Source organism: Sphaeramia orbicularis, chromosome 9 (assembly GCF_902148855.1).
Source record: "Sphaeramia orbicularis chromosome 9, fSphaOr1.1, whole genome shotgun sequence".
Taxonomy (NCBI): Eukaryota; Metazoa; Chordata; class Actinopteri; order Kurtiformes; family Apogonidae; genus Sphaeramia; species Sphaeramia orbicularis.
In genome coordinates, this window is record NC_043965.1 from 49,189,246 (window position 1) to 49,210,676 (window position 21,431).

Consider the following 21,431-nt stretch of genomic DNA (forward strand, 5'->3'; position numbering starts at 1 on the left):
TAATCTTTCATTAACAGTATCATTATTAGTCATTTCTTTGTCTAGTTCAGTTAAATCTGCCATATGCAATGATTGTTCACTGAGCCTTAAAGGCAAACAGGAAAGCAATTTGTATTTAAATGCTCCTGTGTTGAATGGCAATAAAAAGCTCTTTTTCCTCATTAGGACTGTACTTTATTAAACTACTGTTTGTTACATGATTGCTATAACATGCTATCGATGACAAAATAAAGAAGAAACCAAGGCTACATTCACACTGCAAGCAAAAGTGACCCAAATCTGACTTTTTTTGCACATATGTGACCCATATCTTATTTTTTTTGTGACAGACTGAACTGCATAAATCCTTTTTTTTTCTTTTTTTTTTTTTTTTTTTTAAATTTTAAATCAGACCCAGACCACTTTTCCATGTGGTACGAAATCTGATACATATCTGATGTTTTGCAAAATGACTTCAGTCTGAATAGTCAAATTACATTTTATCCCACTGTAACATCACTGACATATGACGAACATCATAATTATTAAATAAAATATATATTTCTGTAAACAGTGTGCTTCGTGGAACATCCCATCTTCTTCTACACATGCAGGTCATTTCTGAACCGTAGACTGACATGAGTCTGATGGCAGTGGGATTCAAATTATAATGTAAACTACAAAAAAAAAAAAAAAAAAAAAAAAAAAAAAAAATCAGATTCCAGCAAAAAAATCGGAATTGAGCATTAAGACGTGCCGTGTGAATGTAGGCCTATAGTCTTCATTCCACCTTACGTTAATAGTTTAGTGATCTAGATGGAGGCGCTTCACAGATTTTGACCAGTTGGTGTCTGAACTAGAAGAAAATAGTAGAAAATAGTTCTTCCAACCTGTGTTTGCAAGCAGGACTGTGTTATGTTCCGGTCCTGTATTCTCGTAGGAGATGTCTATTTTGAAGGTCTGGCTGTCCAGGGAAGCAGGTGGTGATGCAACAGAGAGGGTCATGGAGTCCATGGCCTCCCATCCCACGGACTCGATGGGGGTCTGGATGTAAACAACGTCTTTTTTGTCCACCTGAGGTCAAGAAACAACAAAGACCCTCAATTCATATAAACAATTTGCAGAACATCCAGCTCATGAGGTGAACAAAACATTTAAGCGAATGACTAAATATTTCAGTTTCAACAACATGATAGTTTTTATTAACATGTTTTTAATATCATGGTAGTTTTTATTCTGCCCTATTTACCTTTATATATTTTATTTCATTTTATGTTTATCCTTTGATCTCTCATGCTACAAACACTGAGACTTAGGTAACTATATTTCATTCCATCATGTACCGTTGATTGAAAGACAATAAAGCTGAGTCTGATGCCTTTATTAATTAAAATGTATTTTCCTCAGAGGTGAATATACGGCACTAACGAACCCAGCCTTAACTGTGATGGTAGTCCATTCCAGACCATTGATTACATAAGAGCCTTTGTGTTCCGTTAAGCAAGAAAAGCCAAGTCAGTTTCCTGAATGAAGACACATTGCATCTATTATTTAAACCACCAGAGTCTAGCTTCTTTCAGCAACAAAAAAATGCACACAGTTTAATATTAGCTTCTACAGTACTGTAATGTAATATAAATCTGACATCTTTACAAACCCTGGGAGAAATCTGCTGAACTCTATCTCAGCTCTTTACTTACCATCTCCTGTGTGAAAGTGGAGATATCGAGCGTGGAATTATCCGGCTGCCTAGTCACCAGACGTCCTAGTTTAGGATGTCGTGTCACACTGAATGTAATTACACGGCTGGAGGTGTTGCTCATGTCATTGGTCACTGCTTGTAGATTCTCATTTGTGATTGGCGTCGAGGAGCCTGGAGGAAAAAACATTTAATGAAGTGAAATGTTAATTACTTTGTGACAATATTTGCTGGTGCAGTGTCTTTGATTATTGGGCAGACCTCAACTGCTGCTGATTGGTTTGTCAAGGGTTTTCTTCTCATGTGTTATTTAAGCTTTAAGCTGTGACCACATAGTGAAAACACTTGTGAGGCTGCAAGTTTTCCCTCTGAAAACAAACTGGCTTCACATCTTTTCGACACCAAATTATGCAAAACAAGCTGTGGAACAGACTGATGAGAGTCAGTGCTTTGAAGTGTCAAATTAAAGCTCCTCTGCAGACATCACAGACTGCAGTGCAGGGTCTTACATAAAGTCCAAACATTAAAAGTGGATCGGGCCCTTGCAGGAGCAGATGTCCTCCACTTGGGGGAAAAACATAAAAAGAAACATCTTGTGTGCACGATGGCACAGGCTGACTACTAAGAGCTTCTTTTCTTTCCAAGATGAATTTCTATAGCTCGGCTGCTGTGAGGACTGTGAGAAGACTAAAAAAGGATGCTGATAAATGATGGAGGGGAATGATAGAGGCAAAGAGGGGACGAACCACAGTGAGATTCATTCATCACTTTGCGTGAGCACTCCCACCATCCTGGTCTGTCTCATGGGAAATTTCCCTTCTTAAGGAGAAGAGGAGGGGTGGGCCTTCTGTTCATTTTACAGTGAAACCCACCTACTGCTGAATCTGAAAACACTTTTATGAAGTTGATGTTTTAGTGGCTGTTAAATGGAAAATATACAAACTCATACAAATTATGTTCCAATAAACTGAACAAATATTACAATTATATTTGATTGTAAATGGAGACTCTTTCCCTATATATTAACAGGTACTGTGCTTGGATCAGGGTAAGATAAAGATCATAGTTTGTTAAAGTTAATACACAAAAATTGTGAGTTTCTTGATTAAACAAAAACCTCGTATTTACTCAAAGCCCATAACCATGCGCTTTTTGTACCTAAATCAAACGACTGTTTAATACCTGTTGATCCACTAATCCTATCAATACATGTAAATAATTGGTGTAAAACGCAGTGTCATTTTTCATAGTCATCAGATATGACCCATTTGGACGTTCAGAGGCTCTGTCGTTACCATGGAAACACCGTCATCTTCTACAACATTGATATCACCAGTAAAACCCATGGAGTTGGATCAATGACAGTGGATGGAAAGACTGGGTTTATGTTCAGTTAATGAGAGAACTGACTGAAAAACTCCCTTTTTCCTCATTTCTTTCTGGATTTATCTAATAACCCAAAGGAAGGCAAAGTTTATACAATGAAAGTTCTGTTGAGAAATAAATAGACTGGATCTTCTGGAACCCTACAGGGCTTTTACTTTGAAACACCTAAAGAGGTGCATTTGTTTAAAAAAAACAAAAACAATGCAGTATTTTCAACACAAATAGGAGCACATCAAAACAAGGTTTGGTGAAATTGCAGGTATTTTTACTCAAACAGGGGAAATGAGAAAAAAGGCTCGTCTCTAATGCAATCCTCCTTCAAATAAAGGCATCTTCTGCAGCTGACAGAAATAAAAAAAAAAAAAAAACATAACTACTTAAGGAAGTATTTTGTCTGACCACTCCCACTTGGGAGACAGGAAGTAAACTCTTTATATTTATTCCCAAAGCCTTAAACGGTAACGTCCCTCCATACATCACCTCTGTATTAGACTGGTCACATAGATTAAACATGTTCTGCTGGTTGGCTAATGCCTTTGTTGTTCGTGATCATTTATATGTATTTTTTTCTGGTTTGCTGTACTTTCACTGTCATGCCCTCAATGATCTCTTGCAATTTAATGAAGGTTTAATGTATACTGTTGGTGCAACTGACATCTTTATATTGCGGCTCTTCGGTCTAATCCAGCTAAGCATCTGAACTGTCAACTCCCCTAGGACAGATGTCAAATCCTTCTATTAGCCTCAGATCTAATACACAGAGCAATGACTTAACCAACCAACACTACAGGGTGTACCACAAAAAAGTAGACTCTCAGAAAAAACAACATAAAATCAAAATGTGAGGAAATTTTGAAAATCTGGTCATATGTGTTTATTGATGAAATTCTCCCTTGACTGACACCAGTATCCTGGGTTAGTTTTCATGCTTCAGTGACCAACACTAATTTGAATTATGCAAAATACAAGGCTTTTACACATATAAGTGTAAGGGTTAATATGAGATCTGTTGCCATGATGTCTTTTACTTGCATATATAAAACAGGAAAAAAATAATTACATGTTAACCCCCAACCATCGATACAAAGATTTCACATTAATGACAGGTTTGAGTCTATCATGCCAAACGCAAGGGGTTAATGCTGTAATGAGGATTCTTTAAGTTTGTTTTGAGCTGACCACTTGAAATTTTAAACATTTCAGTCAACATACATACTTCGTTGCATCATCTGGGTGTTCCCTCTTGGTAATTTAATTTGTTAGAAACAGACCAATAACCACTGGTAATTTTGGCCTCAAAGTTGCATAATTCATGGGTATAAATTTGTAAATTCATTGGCCTTCCCGTTTATCTGGATGTCCATGTGGCTTGGTAGAAGATGGTCAGACCTCAGTAGACATCCCAGCAGTGAGCGTTAATGTTCACCGAATATCACTGAAGTACAAGTGCCTGTGGTCCTTGAGAGGTTCTGTCGAGAATCACTGCTGGGGTGTGTACTGAGGTCTGACCATCTTCTACCAAACCACATGGACATCCAGATGAACAGGAAGGCCAATGCACAGAATGTGCACAAATTTATACCCATGAATTATGCAATTTTGAGGCCAAAATTACCAGTGGTTATTGGTCTGTTTCTAACAAATGAAATTGCCAAGAGGGAAAACCCAGATGATGCAATGAAGTACGTATGCTGACTGAAATGTTTAAAATTTCAAATGGTCAGCTCAAAACAAGCTGAGATATTTTTTATATATCCTTTTACTTTTATAGGTTTTGTGGTTGTTCTTTCAGCTGGTTCTGGAATAAAGGACACGTTTGTCATTTTCACACGTCTGTTTCCGATTTACTATTTTAGTTACTATTTTTAGATATACTATATTTTGCATATTCAAATAATCATTTAATAAAATCAAAGAAAATGATCAATAGCTGCAGCTCTACACATATATCTATACAGGGTTTCTGCAGGTATCAGCTAATGTAATTTAATGCCCTTTTTAATGCCACTTTAAACAAATTTAATGCCTACATCCAACTGCAAACACACATATATATATATACACACACACATATATATATACACATACATATATATATATATATATATATATACATATATATATATATATACATATATATACATACATATATATACATACATACATATATATATATATATATATATATATATACACACATATACACATATATATATATATACACACATATACACATATATATATATATACATATACACATATAAATACATACATATACACATATATATACATACATACATACATATATACATACATACATATATACATACATATACATACATACATACATATATACATACATATACATACATACATACATACATATATACATACATACATATATACATACATATATACATATATACATACATACATATATACATACATACATATATACATACATATACATATATATATATATATATATATATATATATATACATACACACACACACACACACATACAGGGTGGGGAAGCAGAATTTACAATATTTTGAGGCAGGGATTGAAAGACAGTGTATGACCAATTAGTTTATTGAAAGTCATGAGAATTTATTTGCCACAAGAAAATTTACATCATAGAAAATGTTTTTATTCTATGTGTCCTCCTTCTTTCTCAATAACTGCCTTCACACGCTTCCTGAAAGTTGCGCAAGTGTTCCTCAAATATTCAGGTGACAACTTCTCCCATTCTTCTTTAATAGTATCTTCCAGACTTTCTCGTAATAGTTTTGCTCATAGTCATTCTCTTCTTTCCATTATAAACAGTCTTTATGGACACTCCAACTATTTTTGAAATCTCCTTTGGTGTGACGAGTGCATTCAGCAAATCACACACTCTTTGACGTTTGCTTTCCTGATTACTCATATGGGCAAAAGTTTCTGAAAAGGTATGGATAATAGTGTTAGGTATGATTATGACATCAATATATGTTTGGTTTCAAAACAATTGACGTAGTGCCTGCTGAGAAAAAACAACTAAATGTTCATTGTAAATTTTGCTTCCCCACCCTGTATAGATAAGTATATATATTAGAGATTGACTGATATGGGTTTTTCAGGGCCAATACCGATTATTAGTAGTTAGAGGAGGCCGATAACCGATATTTGGAGCCGATATTCATTTGCAGTAACAGTGTAAAAATTGGCATGAAAAATTTTGAATAATGCAAACACTGAACTTCGTTTAAATGCCTAAAGCATGTTTATTTAATCAAATAAATAGAAAATAATAGCTCCAGAAGTGCATGGATTTCCTAGACTCAGAAGCATCTCTTATAAAGTTGAATAAAAGCTTAAACAAATAGCTCCCTTAAGTTTTTCCACAGTAAATAAAGTAAAATTTAAATATAACTATAATGACTTATCTTTGTTTTAAGTTCAAACACAACAAAAATACAGGGAGACTCTTGTAAACTCTTGGGCCACATGCTGACATATGCTCAACTCATCATGCTTAATTTATTACAGCACTTGGGAAGCCTTTAGTTGATTTCATTATTAAATTTTATATTTTACCATGTGATAGCAGGGACCCTGTCATTCAAAACTATGTTGCTACATTATTAATGATTAATATGACAAAAGCTACATAAAAAGTATAATAGTTGCTATGAGTGCAGTTAAACTCCTGACAGAACACAAACAGCCTTTAGGGCTTTAATGAGCACACACAGGATTTAAAATGTTCCACCATGTTCAGATAAATCACTTCTGAATTTTACTCTCTCTCATCTTCACTTTAATTTTCAGATCATAGGACTAGAAAGCTCACAGCAACATTAGTAGTTGTGAGTTGTAGAGTTCTTCATGTAACTTTAACGCAGACACACACTATTACATTACATACCAACACAGTGTCATCTCAAATAGTCAGAAATCGACGCATATGGTCAGAGCTCCACAGTGGCACTATTTGACGCGGGGGGGTATTCGACGCGGAAGGAGTACGCACCGCAGAGAGGCGAAGTTTTCTCATGTGAGAAGCTCTGGAGAGAAAACACGTGTCAAAGGTAAACGCAGAAAACTCTTCTGAAACTGTACTAAACATCCCTGTGCTCTACATCTCACAACTACTACTAATGTTTCAGAAGAACGTCAGAGCAGAGTAAACATTAGCGGCAGCTCTGCTAACACAGATTACGTCCTGACATGTCTGAGAATTAGACTGCTGATAATATGGAGATGAAACAGTCTGTGATAGAAAAGCATGTGTGTGGGATTAAGAGAGAGCGCCTAAAAGACTCAGTTCACTTGTTTTAGGGAAGCACGCTGAGGTGGAGTCTGATGAGCTTTTACCAGAACATTAGTTCATCAGTCTGGCTCTAAACGCTCTATGTATTAGTAATGGAGAAAATGTATGTAGAACAGTCTCATCCTAAGTCAGTCCCAGTCTGTGTGTGTGAGGACAGCTTCCGCGTCAACCAGTCAGAGTGGATAGTGCAGGGGAGAGGGAGAGAGAGAGAGAGGGAGGGAGAGAGAGAGGGAGAGAGAGAGAGAGAGAGAGAGAGAGAGAGAGAGAGAGAGAGAGAGAGAGAGAGAGAGAGAGAGAGGGGTGCGGCTGCATCTGAGCTGAAATAACCCAGTTTTAAATTGATTTCTTAATATCGGCCCGTCGGATTAAAAAAAGGCCGATACCGATATACGTCAAATTCCCAAATATCGGCGCCGATATCGGCTGATAATCGGTCGACCTCTAATATATATATATATTTTTTTTACACATACATATACCGTCAACAGGCTTTAACCAGGTTCTGAATAGTTCCTCCTCCAATCATTTCTGCTTAAACTTGCATTTTCCCATTTTTCCGACATTTGCTAATATTCCCTCTGCTCTTCCACTACAGCATGAGCACACTCAGCACGTTGCATTCCAAGCGTTCAGTGTTGTGATTTCGTGCACCGGCCGTAAACAATAGCCAATTACAGGGTTCCTGTCAACCTGTCAATCATCACACTATTCTTCCAATCAAAATGATTAAATGTTTATATAATCAAAATAAATCGTGAAAAACAATGTTTTTTCCCCATCAAGTGTATTTAATTATTTAACGCCTCTGGACATTGAATTCAATGGTTTTTATTGCCATTTAAGGCCTTAATTTTTGCAAAATCTATTTAATGACTTTTAATACTTTTTAATGACCCACAGAAACCCTGTTATAGAGTAGCTGACGTCTTCTGAACTGGAATCAACTGAAGCCAGATTTGTTTTTAGTAACACTTTTAGATACTTCCACAGTAGCTTTGACTTCTATTCACAGTTATTTCCCATTGACCCAGAAACTTTCTGTAAAGTCTGAGGTGTATTTGCCGCCAACACCAAGACTGTGAGAATCGCTTTAGGAAACGAGGCAGATGAAAGCATTTAGCTGCATGTTTTCAGTTGCACACAAAGCATCCAGACATCTAGGTCTGTGAGGAAGGGGAAATGCATTGATCTGCCGTCTAGTGTCAGAGGGTTTCATGTCACCCCTCACACCATCAAAACCCTTCATTGTCAGTTGGATGTCCCAGTCCGCCCTGCCTGGCACAAACAGGGCTGCCTCACAGAGACACTGGCACAGCTTTTCAAGTACCCACTCACCCTGTGGCAGGGAAGATCAGCAGAACGTGCCAGTTGGCAGTTTTCTGCCCTGACAATCCCCTCTCCTTATAGTTCACAAACCAGACCAGATCACTGCAAACCTCAGAAAAAAACCTTGAAATGTAGACAGAGGCTGCACCCAGTCTGCATATTGTTAGATCTTCAGTAATAATAGAAGTGTAGCAAATATTAAGCAAAGGTAGCTGATTCATATTTAGGTGACTTGGATGTAGGAAAGCGGTTCAATTATTTAACCACAGGACTGACCAGAATTCATTTGGTTCAATAATTTAGACTGAATCTTCGCTGAACCTAAAAAAAGAAGTGAAATGAGAGAGGAAACGAAAACTTAGCATGTTACTAAAAAGCTTATGTTGAGTGAATGACTGAGATACAGACCTAGAATATGCTGTTTCAGTTCATGTTCAGGAAACAGCTGTGTAGTTTCATCAGGACCTGACTAAGAATAGCCTTTCAATCACCAATCAATAATGGAAAATTGAGTGACTTCACACAACCAGACTGAAAAACAGACAGCAGTGTTGGGTTTTTATCTGGGAAAACTCTAGATGATGATTTGAAGGACAGTGATGCAAAAATATACTTATTATTCATACTTTATTTTAGGCATTATTTCGGAGAGGACAAGCATATTGTTGGCTATCATTTATCGCTGATTTTATTTGTTTCCTCTATGAAGAAAAATGCAAACACTGCGAGCCTTGTACTTTAAAGCCTCTTGAAATCTTGTAAGAAATAGTAGAAATACTTCTCAAACTGAATGTTTACTCAAGAGAAAGCAGTTCAGTGCAAGTTGAGTCAAGCCTTCTGAAGCCAGCCTCTAGTGGCCATCAGTGGTATAACACCTAACAGTTCCACTCTTCACTTTTGATGTTTGCTTAAAGCTGCGTGCGACTTTCGTCACCAATTTTTCATCAAATCTGTAAAACCCGAGTCATAGCCTAAGTATCACAAATCCCTAAGTCTTTCCGTGATTACACACCTGAATCTCTTCCCTCATGGTGAACAATTTCAAAGTGTACTCCACTAAAAACAATCCATTTGTTTACAAACAGAGCCGGTAGGTCACTCTGGTATTTTCCCACAATGCACGTCACAACAAATTTCCGAAAATGCCCGAGTGACCTATCGGCTCTGTTTGTAAACAAATGGATTGATTATGGTGGAGTACACTTCGAAATTGTTCACAGTGAGGGAAGTGATTCCGGTGTATAATCACGGAAAGACTTACAGATTCATGATACTTAGGCTATGACTCGGGTTTTACAGATTTGATGAAAAATTGGTGATGAAAGTCATACACAGCTTTAAGGGAGACACATCCTAAAGTAATAGCATTATGAAAACAATCACTAATAATGTGAAAACTTAAATATCTCATATTGCTGTTAAGACAAGACCTTTTTTAGTATGAATAGTGTTTTGTTGAACTTTAAAAATAGAACTAAGGAAATCAACTCAACTGTGTTTCAGTGTACATTAATGTCCTGGTTGTTGGGTTTTCAGAGTATGTGTATGCACGTGTAAACATTACATCCCATTTTCAGAAACACAGACAAGACCTTATTGTGCTTTTAAGTAACCCAAACACTCACTGTTTCCATTATTCAGGTGTTTTAAATGGTAATACTGAAAATTACGACTGGTGAGTTTACCTGGAAACACCTTCAGTGGACGGTTTTTCTCTAAAATGATGACCAGAGCTCTGGCAGTGATACTGAAGATCTGCCGTGGAGTAAAGTTCACACCATCATTGACTTGGAAGTTGAATCCTCCAGACATGGCTCCTGGAAATTAAAAGAAATGAAAATGTACTGGAGTAAAAACTGTAAAGAGCACCGCAAAGCAGCAAAGGTATCAGTGTCATCCTGCTGCTGTGAATAAAGACAACTGTGAACTGCTTTTGTCAGTCTGTGGTTTTAATTTGGTGAATACTAGTTTTCACTTTGTCCTTGGCAGGAGCACATTGGCAAATCAGTTGCATCTGGTTTCTGCAAAATACACATGTGTTCCAGTGTTTTCTGATCAGCATTCCTGACTCTAGCCTCAAGAAAAACTGCAATCTAAGCTGTTGAGAATCAATAACGGATGGTTCTGAATCAAACCCTAATACTTGTGTTTATTTCGGTGAGTAAGAACGTAAACAGTCCTGTTTTTAAAAGGACAGGATGAGTTCCCTTGGACATTAATATTCCAGTCTTCACTGGTGCTACCTGAAGTGCATGCAAGGGTAAAAGCAGATAAGAATCAAACAAGTAAGCAGAAACCTGATCTGAGGCCGACACTATTACATGTCTGCACACATTTAACCTCCAGCCTGGCATTCACTCCAGTGCTGTGTGTAATTTAATGATTACTCATGAATTCTGCACATTTTTTCTGCTGGTCAATAGTGTTTTCATTGTAATTCAACGCTGGGAAAGAGGAAATCAAACAGTTTCAACAACACCTAGTGGATGCAGAGAGAACAACAAAAACAAGTCAATGAGTCAACACAGATGATTATAGTTACCTCTACTTCAATTAGTCAGTTAAAGCAGAATAAAATCAAGCAGCCTTTAATTTATCATATTGTTATCCTCATATCATAATTGCCTAAATCATATACTATATGGACAAAAGCTTTGGGACTATTTCTTCCTCAGTGAGATGTGAAGAAAGTAGATGGTTAGTTGTGGTAGAAAATTATTATTTACAGTCAGAGCATGAAAAATATTTTAGAAATTTAGAGGAAGAGCATTTAAAATCATAGCCATGGATAAAAAAAAAACCAAAATCAGTGTTCAGAGAAATGAAGTCAAAACCATCTCTGAGGCATTTTGGAAGCAAAGATAACAATTTAAACCAAACTAACCAATGCAATGATATTTATCCCACCCTAAAACTATATTATGATATTTGTCATCATTGTTCTTTATCCCAGACCCCTGTTAGAAAAGAAGCACCTGAATTCAACATGTCCACATACTTTTGTCCATTTGTGTATGAGTTAGGTAATTATGCTATGAGGATAACAATATGCTTCTTCTGATTTCTTCCTTAAGCGAAACAGAGAATAACTTCTGTAATCACATTTTAATTCTTCATTTATCCTGCCTGTAGTTGTTAAATGAATCACTGAGGTCTTCGCTGCCTTCTGTGTTACTGATAAAAATGAGACGTTACCTTTGTGAACGAAGAGCAGCTGGCCCTGGTCTATGTGGGCCTGGGTGAAGTTGAGCACAGCCTTCATGGGTGAGCTCTTCAGGGCCAGGTGTCCATTACTGGGTGGGGTCACCATGAAGTGGAGCTCCTCTGGGGGAGTGTCCAAGTCCTGAGCCCTGAGATCCTCTGGCCGGATCTCTGTCACCGAGGACACCCAAACCTGGAAAAGAAAAGGACAAATAGAATAATATAAGAACATACACAACACATATATGAAAATTAGAACAGCAATTTGAACAACATGTACTAGACATTATATTATCAATATAATGATTAAAGAAATATACATAAGTGTGCAAAAATATAGCTGTGTGTAATTATAATTATGTGGTTACAAGATGAGGCTTATGTGTATTTATGGAAACAAGTCTTTAATGTAGTGTATAAAGCATTTTCTAGGACCTGTATGGATTCCTTCAGTTTTTACTCTGCTGTAAAAAGGCCAATGAGTCTGAAAGGAGGCATTAAAATATAGCCATAACTCCCAAATACCACATAAACACTTGGTTTTCTTCAGATTCTGTAGCAAAAACAACGTTCAGAAGATTCTGGCCTTTGTAAATTCACAGATTAAACTGTCTGTAAAATTTCAACCTATTGAGAATAAAACGCGAACCTGAAATAAAACATTTTACATCAAAATCAAGTAGTTTTGCTAATAGAACAATCAGAAGGAATAAATATTGAAAAGAATGTTCAGAAACTGGAAAAGACAAGTTTGAAGACATTAAGGCTACGTTCAGACAGCAGGTCTTAACGCACAATTCGGATTTTTTGGTGAAATTCGATTTTTTGTGTGTGCTTGTTCATATTACACATTAAAGAGGTCATATTTGCTTTTTAAAATGGAATTATGCATTTTCAAACATTCCCCTGTGGTCTACATAAACTGTAAATGCTCTGTTTGGGTCTGAATTCGTCATTAATTCAACTCCACAGGTCCATCTTCAACCCTATTTCTCACTAATGACACCAGAAAAGTGGTTTTGAGCGCTGGCCCTTTAAATGCACATTAGCCACTTCAGGCCCCGCCCCCTCCTGGTTGTTGACTGTGCTGCTCTGTCCTGTTTCTCCGTACTCGTCGTGGCCTTATATGTGCAACTGTTGTGACATAACTAATTATAGACATAACAAATTAAGCAGAAATTAAAACAGGTTGTAGAAATCTACTTGATTTTTGCCAAAATAAATATAAAGATAGCTTTGCAGCACCTGGAGGGTTCAAATTCAAACTGTATGAACTATTAGGGTCCAAATACACAAATAAATGAGCCAAAGACCAATAAAAGTGGGTTTAGCAAAATATGAGCCCTTTAAATGTGACTTCTATCAGTTTTGAGTATGGACTGAATGCGACCCTGAAGTGACCCGCATGCGCAAAAGAGGTCCTGACATTAATGCAAGACCACACAGGCACGAACTGTGTTTATGGAAGGAAATATGTTTTTCATGCCGCTTCTCCTCCTGGGATGCAGAATTGTGACGTTTGTTGTATTTCAATGACATAAAGGTCGGATAAATGTGACCTGGTCCTTCAGATTGAAGTTGCATTGCAAAATATCGGATATGTATCGGCTTTAGGACCACATATGAAAGTGGCCTGGGTCGGATTTGAAAAAACTAGATTTGTGCTGTTCAAACTGTCTTTAACAGATCGGATACAGGTCACATATATGCAAAAAAAAAAAAAAAAAGGATTTAGACCACATGTGCCTACAGTCTGGACGTAGCCTAAGGTGGTACATTCATTTCTGATGTGTTCTTGTCATTTAGAACCAAATATAAAAGATCCAGTTCAGCTCCAAGGCCATTTCACACTCGCTCTCTCATCTCTATCTAGCCTTTTTCCACTGTACAATCCATCATCCAGTGAAGCAGAACTGCTACAAAAATCAACTCCAACTAAGGCACCGACAGTGAAAAAGATAATAGCAATGAATTGAAATAAATGTCACTGAGCATCACTGAACTTCTGTAAACCATCATAAGTCCAGATAATAAGACACAACAGGCCTAAATATAGTCACCAAAAGAAGCAGGATAAACACTGGTGAGGCACACGGATGAGCTTCAGCCTCCATGTGAATTCTACGACCTCGAGCATGAACCAACACTGCACACAGGACATTTATCTACCGAACCGTGCAGACGCTTGACAAAAGGATGAGCTTCTGTCCTGGATACCAGACCACCACTGCTCCTCACACAGGTTCAATCTATGCAAACTGAATAGAGCAGAAATCAAAGAGTTATCCTCATATCATAATTACCTAACTTATACACAAATGGACAAAAGTATGTGGACATGTTGAATTCAGGTGTGTCTTTTCTAACAGGGGTCTGGGATACAAAACAATAATGACTAATGTCATAATATAGTTTTATATTGCGATGAATATCATTGCATTGGTTAGTTTGGTTTAAATTGTTATCTTTTCTTCCAAAATGCCTCAGAGATGGTTTGGACTTAATTTCTCTCAACATTGATTTTGTTTTTCGAGTTGTTTTTTTTTTTTTTTATCCTTGATGACTATGATTTTAACTGTTCTACCTCTAAATTTCTAAAATGTTTTTCATGCTCTGACTGTAAATAATAATTTTCTACCACAACTAACCATCTACTTTAATCATATCTCACTGAGGAAGAAAAATCTACCATTAAACTTTAAGGAAATATTGATGTTTATAAACTATATGGTCATAAATATTGGGACACATCATATCTACAGCTGCAAGATGTCCTGTTCATGAGGATTTTACATAGAAACATCAATATTAATAATCAATATAATATTTATCCCAATATAAAACTGTATTATGACATTTGTCATTATTGTTTTGTATCAGAGACCCCTGTTAGAAAACAAACACCGGAATTCCACATGTCCACATACTTTTGTCCATTTGTGTATGAGTTTGGGTATTATGTTGTGAGGCTAATGATATGATAAATACTAATACTAATGGCTAGGTGATAAACAAAACAACCACAAAATGCTGTAACAAAATGTATGTAGTAACTGTGATCAGCTCTGGATGTTTTTACACAAAATAACTTAAACACAGATGGAATAAATGGGATATTCCCAAAATGCTATTGATTTTGCATTTGGCAAGTAAGTTTCAAAGACAGGAAGACAAATACTGAAACATAAGTAGACATGCAGTAAAAACTCTTGCCACTGCTTTGTTACAGAGTTTGATTCAAACAGACAGAAGCGGTGACTTCATGGTGCATTCAGGTCAACCTTGTAAAGTCTGACATCTATAGTGCTTTCAACAGACTCCATGCTACATTCAAGTTCAGCAAGGTATATTTAGAGTTCTATACTCAAATGGCCACAAACATACCATATTTCTTCAAATAGCGGTCCAGGCCTTTATTTCTTTCAGTTACAGAAGGTACCAGACGTTTATTTGTACGATGTTTGTATTGGAGGTAGACCTTTACCTCTGATTTCCTCTAGTTAATAAGTATAAATTGTCATAATTAGTGTAAAACCTCATTTTGATCTCTTCTCATTCATAATGTTAAAAGAAATGCATTACTCTGTTCTACAAATGCAACACTTCCATATCTGTTCCAAAACAAAAGCCATTTATTTTCTAGGTTTCTACAAATGACAGTGTGCTGAAAAAGTAACACAAACCTGCAGTGACCAAAATTGGACAATTACACTTCACATGAATCATGCAGAACTACAAAGTCTGAAAACAGATGGATTATTTTGTGTGATGTATTACATTAAATTTGCAGATGTGCAGTGAACATTGTGTTTAACAGGTAGTGTTAGAGAAATATGACATTAGACTATTCTCTGTAAATACCAGGTGTCCAGACCACGAGTCATGGATGGGTCGTGATGACATATTCTATGAGAAAGCACCCAGGATATGTCTACCATTTCTTCTCTATCGACATGTTTTCTGTCTTGTGGTGCCAGTTCGGGGCCAGAGTGGCCTGTTGCCCTTAGGGAGATCAGGCCATAGGGTAGGAGGGAGAAGAGTACAAACACGGTCACTGAACCCATGCATCACCGTGTTTTGGATACCTAAACCAATGGTGAACTTGATCAACGTCATTATGTTTGTACACTTGGACCAATGGTTGTAATATTCATGTTCTTTTATAAGATCTTAAACTTCCTGGTGTTAGTCAGTCAACTGCTGCATCTCGCTGTATGTACTTGACTCCTTGCAAGTAAAATCTTCTGATTCCAGAATTCAGAGACTCCATCTTTTGTCTCAGTGTGTATCACAGAATTTTTCTATCAGGTAGCACCAGAAGTTTAGCTATGTAATAATTTTTTATTTTTTTTTCCCACCCGGCCTGTATGTGGGAACAAGCTTTTATTCTATGGTGTCAAGCACATTGGAGGCCCAGCTTTTAAGCCATTAAGAAATTGGAGGAAATAGAAGGAAGATCACTCCCAGACTCTGTTCAAAAGTTCTTTTCGATACAGGTAAGCAGGTATAATTTCAGAGGTGTTTGTATTTTTACAGTATAAAAAGCAGTTAAATGTATAAAAGGAAGATATTTCTGTTATTGGGGATAAATTATGGACTGACATAAATATAAATTTAAAGATGTGCAATTCATTAATGGTTTTCAAAACATTGGTTTGGAAAGATATTTTAGAGGGATATAAGCAGGAATGATTTCTGCTGTTTTGATTGGTAGAATAAAACTGATTTGGATTTGAATATAGACGTATATAGGCGTATATAAGCATTTAGCTTTGGCCTAAGTCTATTTAGTCTCAACATAATTCAGTCAAATGACTTAAAATGAGCCTCATTGTTTGCATTTTCTGTATTATGGATGATAACTGAATAATCATGAACCTGAAACCAGAAATATGGTTGTTTAAAACAGAAAAACACATTTTTTCACCATTTCCCTTTGTTTAAATACTTACTTCATCTGTATTTCACTGAGAAGATGAAAATACTTCTTATGTTAATATGCGCACGTGAACGCTCTTTTTTCAGCTTTCAGACATTATCAGAGTACTAACTGGTAGCATTATCAAACTATAAATCAAAATGAAAAATGATTTTAATCAATATGGAAAACATTATTTTCACACCACCCAGTTCTCATATGTTGTAGATGGTATGATGTTAAAAATCTGAGTAAGTATTCTTTAATTGACTCTTGTTTGATGAAGTGGCATCTACTTGAAAACACTGAATTTTATTTCATTTAATTCTTATAATATATATACTATTTGTGAAATATTTTATAAAACAATTTAATTTCAAAATTCAAAACCAATTTATTCTTCAGATATATTTCAGTTACTATATTTCATGAAACTTTACTTAATGCAAAAAAGTGTTGACAGGATAACAGTTCTTAAAGAACCATAGTCTTACATACTTCCTTAGTACTGGAGATAAGTTTGGCACCTCCCACAATTAATCAGAGATATGGGTAAAAACTATTGAGCTGTCTGTTTAGTTTTTTTTTAAATTAATCCCACTCATTCGGATGGTGCTCAATGCAGGATATGACGACTGCATCTGCGAAACACTGTCAGGAAAGTTCTAGGTGTTGTGCACGAGGAGTCACACTGTAGCATAAGAAAAAAGTATAGTATATGAAAAAAAAATCTCTACAAAAGAAAATGTTACATAAGAAGACTCGTGTTTTTGTTGAAACTTGCCATTTTCAGGTGCAGTTGCGCTGTCAATGTGTACAAATGTAACAAACAGAGAGAAGAAAGAAGGAGAATGAAAAAGAGTGCGACAAGACCACAGTGAGTACTAGTAGGTCCAAATGCAAAGCAGCCACATCACAGACCAGGGGTGGGCGGTTCATTTTCTTATGGCCCACATGAAAACCTTTGACAGTTGTTAAGGCTCAGATCAATACACCTGCAGCTCTGCTCAATATCTATAAAAACAGTAAACGAAACAATGAAAATGTGGAGCACAGAATACAACTATTTAATGAATATTCACAAAAACACTTGAAAATGGGCAAAACCAGCTCCACATTAACTTGAAAAACAATAAATGCATCCAGCTTTGTTTGTTTACATATGTCAGTTCCTTTTCTTTACCTCTGACTTCAGTGAAGAAATTCTTACAATGCCCAGGTCTGTCATTTACTATAATTTACACATTATACTGTCATACACACAATATGATCATGCCAAGTCTAAGATTTCACACAACTATAAACTAACTGCTGCTGTTTGAAAAGTGGTGTTAAAGTGAGAAACGTCAATGACAGTGAACAAGTAGACATCGCATGTTGTTGAGGGTGCGAAAGTAAAACTGTTTCAAGGGAGAAAATGTGAACATGAATTTCATTTATGAAACATACTGGTGGGTGAATCCAAGGTCTGAAAATTCACCTAAAATACTAATACTATACGGCAAAAACTCAACTCTGCTATTGCTTTACATGATAACTACTTTATTACTACTAATATTTACATTACTATTTATTTCCATATTGGTATACATTTGGTATTTAAGATTTCAGAATATTTTACAAAGTAAATTACTTGTTTAAAGATATTTTTCCAGAAGATATAGACCCATTTCAAGATAGCAGCATTGGCATTTGCTATATTTAAGCACAGTTTTCTACATATTGACATAAATACTCTTAAATCTTGTATTTATTTGCAGAAAATTGTTCTTGGTCTTGGACACAGTCAGTTGCCAAAGCATTAGTTTTCTTAATCTAGTTTTACTTTAGACAATATCTTGTCCAACAGAATACATGTTCTATGGCGTAAAACTGACAAAAAACAACCATGCGTGAAAAGAAGATAAGAAAAACAACAAATGATAAGTAGTTCTAGCATTAACTTACTTAGAATCAGTAATAATACAAAGAACTAAAGTTGAACATGTTAAAAATACATCTAATCATACCCAGATTTCACTTTTTACAGTGGGTCCTGTTTTGAGTGCTTACTGGAACAGAAGCATGGGGTATTTTTTAATTAGCACTTCTATGCCCCATATCCACCCACCACATCTGACACTGCACACTTCCCTTCACACCAGTCCTGCAGTGAAACGTCTCTGTTGGCACCCCCCCCCCCCCCCCCATATAAAAGCACACTTGTAAGTGCTCTACGGGAAACGACTACATGTCCACTAATCCCCCTTTTAACAGGAAGTCACAGAAGGATCAGTCTGATGACATGAGCGTGACTCAACAAACTCAAAGAAATCACACATGAGACCAATTTAAGATCCATCCCTTCATCATGACGCTGAGGTGTTCCCTGCAGCTGTAGTGGTGCACACAACAACACAGGGCACAAACAACCCTACGAGTGGAAACTCCTCAGCTCTGCCTGCCAAACCTCAACAATTGTGTTGTTTCTTTGTTTTGTTTGTTTGTTTGTTGACATATTCTGTTAGGTCTTGTGGGTTTCAGGTTATAGTTACATTTGGTGTTCACTGAGCCTGTTATGAATCGATGTGGAAAACAAGATTAAAAAAAATAATAGTGACATAAAAGTGTTTAGGCATAAGACTCCACAGTTCAGTGCAGTGCCACAGAGCCACCTAGTGGGCACTGACAATACCACGACTTCTGCAAATCTTCACCATAAAAGTACAAAACAGGATGATTAAACTGAAAAAAACAATGAGCTCATTTCAGTTTCTTTTCAATGACTATTTTCATTTTCTGATAAAAAACCCATTTCTTGTGTTTTAATGGATGGATTTTAAATGTCACTCCTCTTTGAGTCGGCAGGATCCCAAAGGAATTTAAAGAATTTGAGCTAAAGCTGCATACACAATGGAGACCTATAGTTTGACTGTCTTCCAGCTGGACTTGTCCCAGCTCCTGCCACTAAAACCTGAAAGAGTACAAGTCAGCACTGCTCGGCACATAGGCCCACATGACAGCGTCTGTCTGCTTTACAAGAAATGTATTTGAAATATATGCTAGATGAAGTACTTTTCACGGACAGGGTGTAAATAAAGTACACATTATTTGCATAAACAGGGCAGATGAAGGATATTAAACTGTAAAGAACCAGTGAGAGCATGGCTGAGGGTCAAAGCCATGACCATTAGTCAGGGTTTTCTTAACACTTATACAAAACTAGAAAAGCACTCGGAGAGCACAGACCTCCGCCAAATGCAAAAATTCCCCACATAATCGGTGATACAAATCCTACATTTATTTTTTAAAATAAAATCCGCCTTCTGGATCAGATCCGGATCAGCCTTTGAAATGTGATAGAGGACCCCATTGTCAATTCCTGAGTTAAATTTCATGAGTTTTGGTCAATAATTAAGCGAGATATTGGGAAACGAAAATTTTGGCCCCATTTACCACAATGTTAACGAAAATTTCAAAGTGATCCAGAATCCAGGATTTCTTCTGGATCACCCCCAAAAGTTAATCATTTCTTCCTTATCCCATTTCCAACAAACCCTGAAAATTTCATCAAAATCTGTCCATAACTTTTTGAGTTATGTTGCACACTAACGGACAGACAAACAAACAAACAAACAAACAGACAGACAGAGACAGACAGAGACAAACAAACCCTGGCAAAAACATAACCTCCTTGGCGGAGGTAAATATAGGCAAGTTACAATCAAATGTAACTAGTTTTCCTTTAGTTTTCTCTGGTTACAGGAAGCCTAGTGAGCCTAGTGAGATGTGTTTTTGTTGTTATCCGACTAGAAACGCTCAATTTTTACATAATTGTGATTAGGGCTGCAATGATTAGTTATTATTTTATTACTGACTGCAACTCTTGAGTATTTAGTTGTTTATTTAATGAACATTGTAGACGCTGTAATTGTTTGCAACAAAATGCACTTTTAAGGGAAAAAAGTATTTTAATGTTGCTGCAATATTTATTCAATGTTTAATTGAATATTTATTTAACAAGGCTTGTTATGTATTCTAATTATTGTGCAACAAATGTTCTTGTTAAAGGAGAGAAAATGTATTTTATTGCTGCAGTAAATATAAACACGAGCCGTTGTTTTGCTTTTTTTGCAGTTCATGATCTGACTAGTTGACTACTTAGTCATTAGTCACAGCCCTAATTCTGACTGACCATATTCCACAATTTTAAATGAAATAAAAAATAGTCAACATTTTCCTATACATGTGTTTTCATGTGAATTTTATAATCCATCAAAAACATTTCTTACACATTAGCATAACTCTACATTATTGGTGTACATCAAACTCACTGCTCATCAGAGTTCAGACTTGCATTCATTCTTTAGTATTTCTAAAGTGGCAGAACATGTTAGATATATTCTGCAAGTTAATGTGGTTTAAATGTAACCACTTTGGTGAGGACAGAGGCTAATGTATAACTATACACAGACTGAAAGGGACTCACTAGCTCACTGGTGACCTGTGCCAACATTAATGCTACAAAGAGGCTCGTGCAATGCCTTAGTGCAACACTCTGTAAAGTATAATCTCAGCTGACAGACCTCTCAGGCCTAGTTTTGCTCTTATTAAGGCATGTGCTCCCC

General features: G+C 36.4%; 1 protein-coding gene across 1 annotated transcript in view; it reads right to left on the bottom strand.

Annotated features, from left to right (window-relative positions):
- Window positions 1-21,431, bottom strand: part of cspg4ba (chondroitin sulfate proteoglycan 4ba) — a 56,869-nt gene that overhangs the window by 6,078 nt on the left and 29,360 nt on the right. The window contains exons 6-9 of the mRNA XM_030143145.1: window positions 11,901-12,099; window positions 10,391-10,522; window positions 1,680-1,852; window positions 870-1,053 (exon numbers count right to left, since the gene is read on the bottom strand). Of these exons, the coding sequence (XP_029999005.1) occupies window positions 870-1,053; window positions 1,680-1,852; window positions 10,391-10,522; window positions 11,901-12,099 (688 nt within the window). The remainder of the gene's footprint in view (window positions 1-869; window positions 1,054-1,679; window positions 1,853-10,390; window positions 10,523-11,900; window positions 12,100-21,431) is intronic.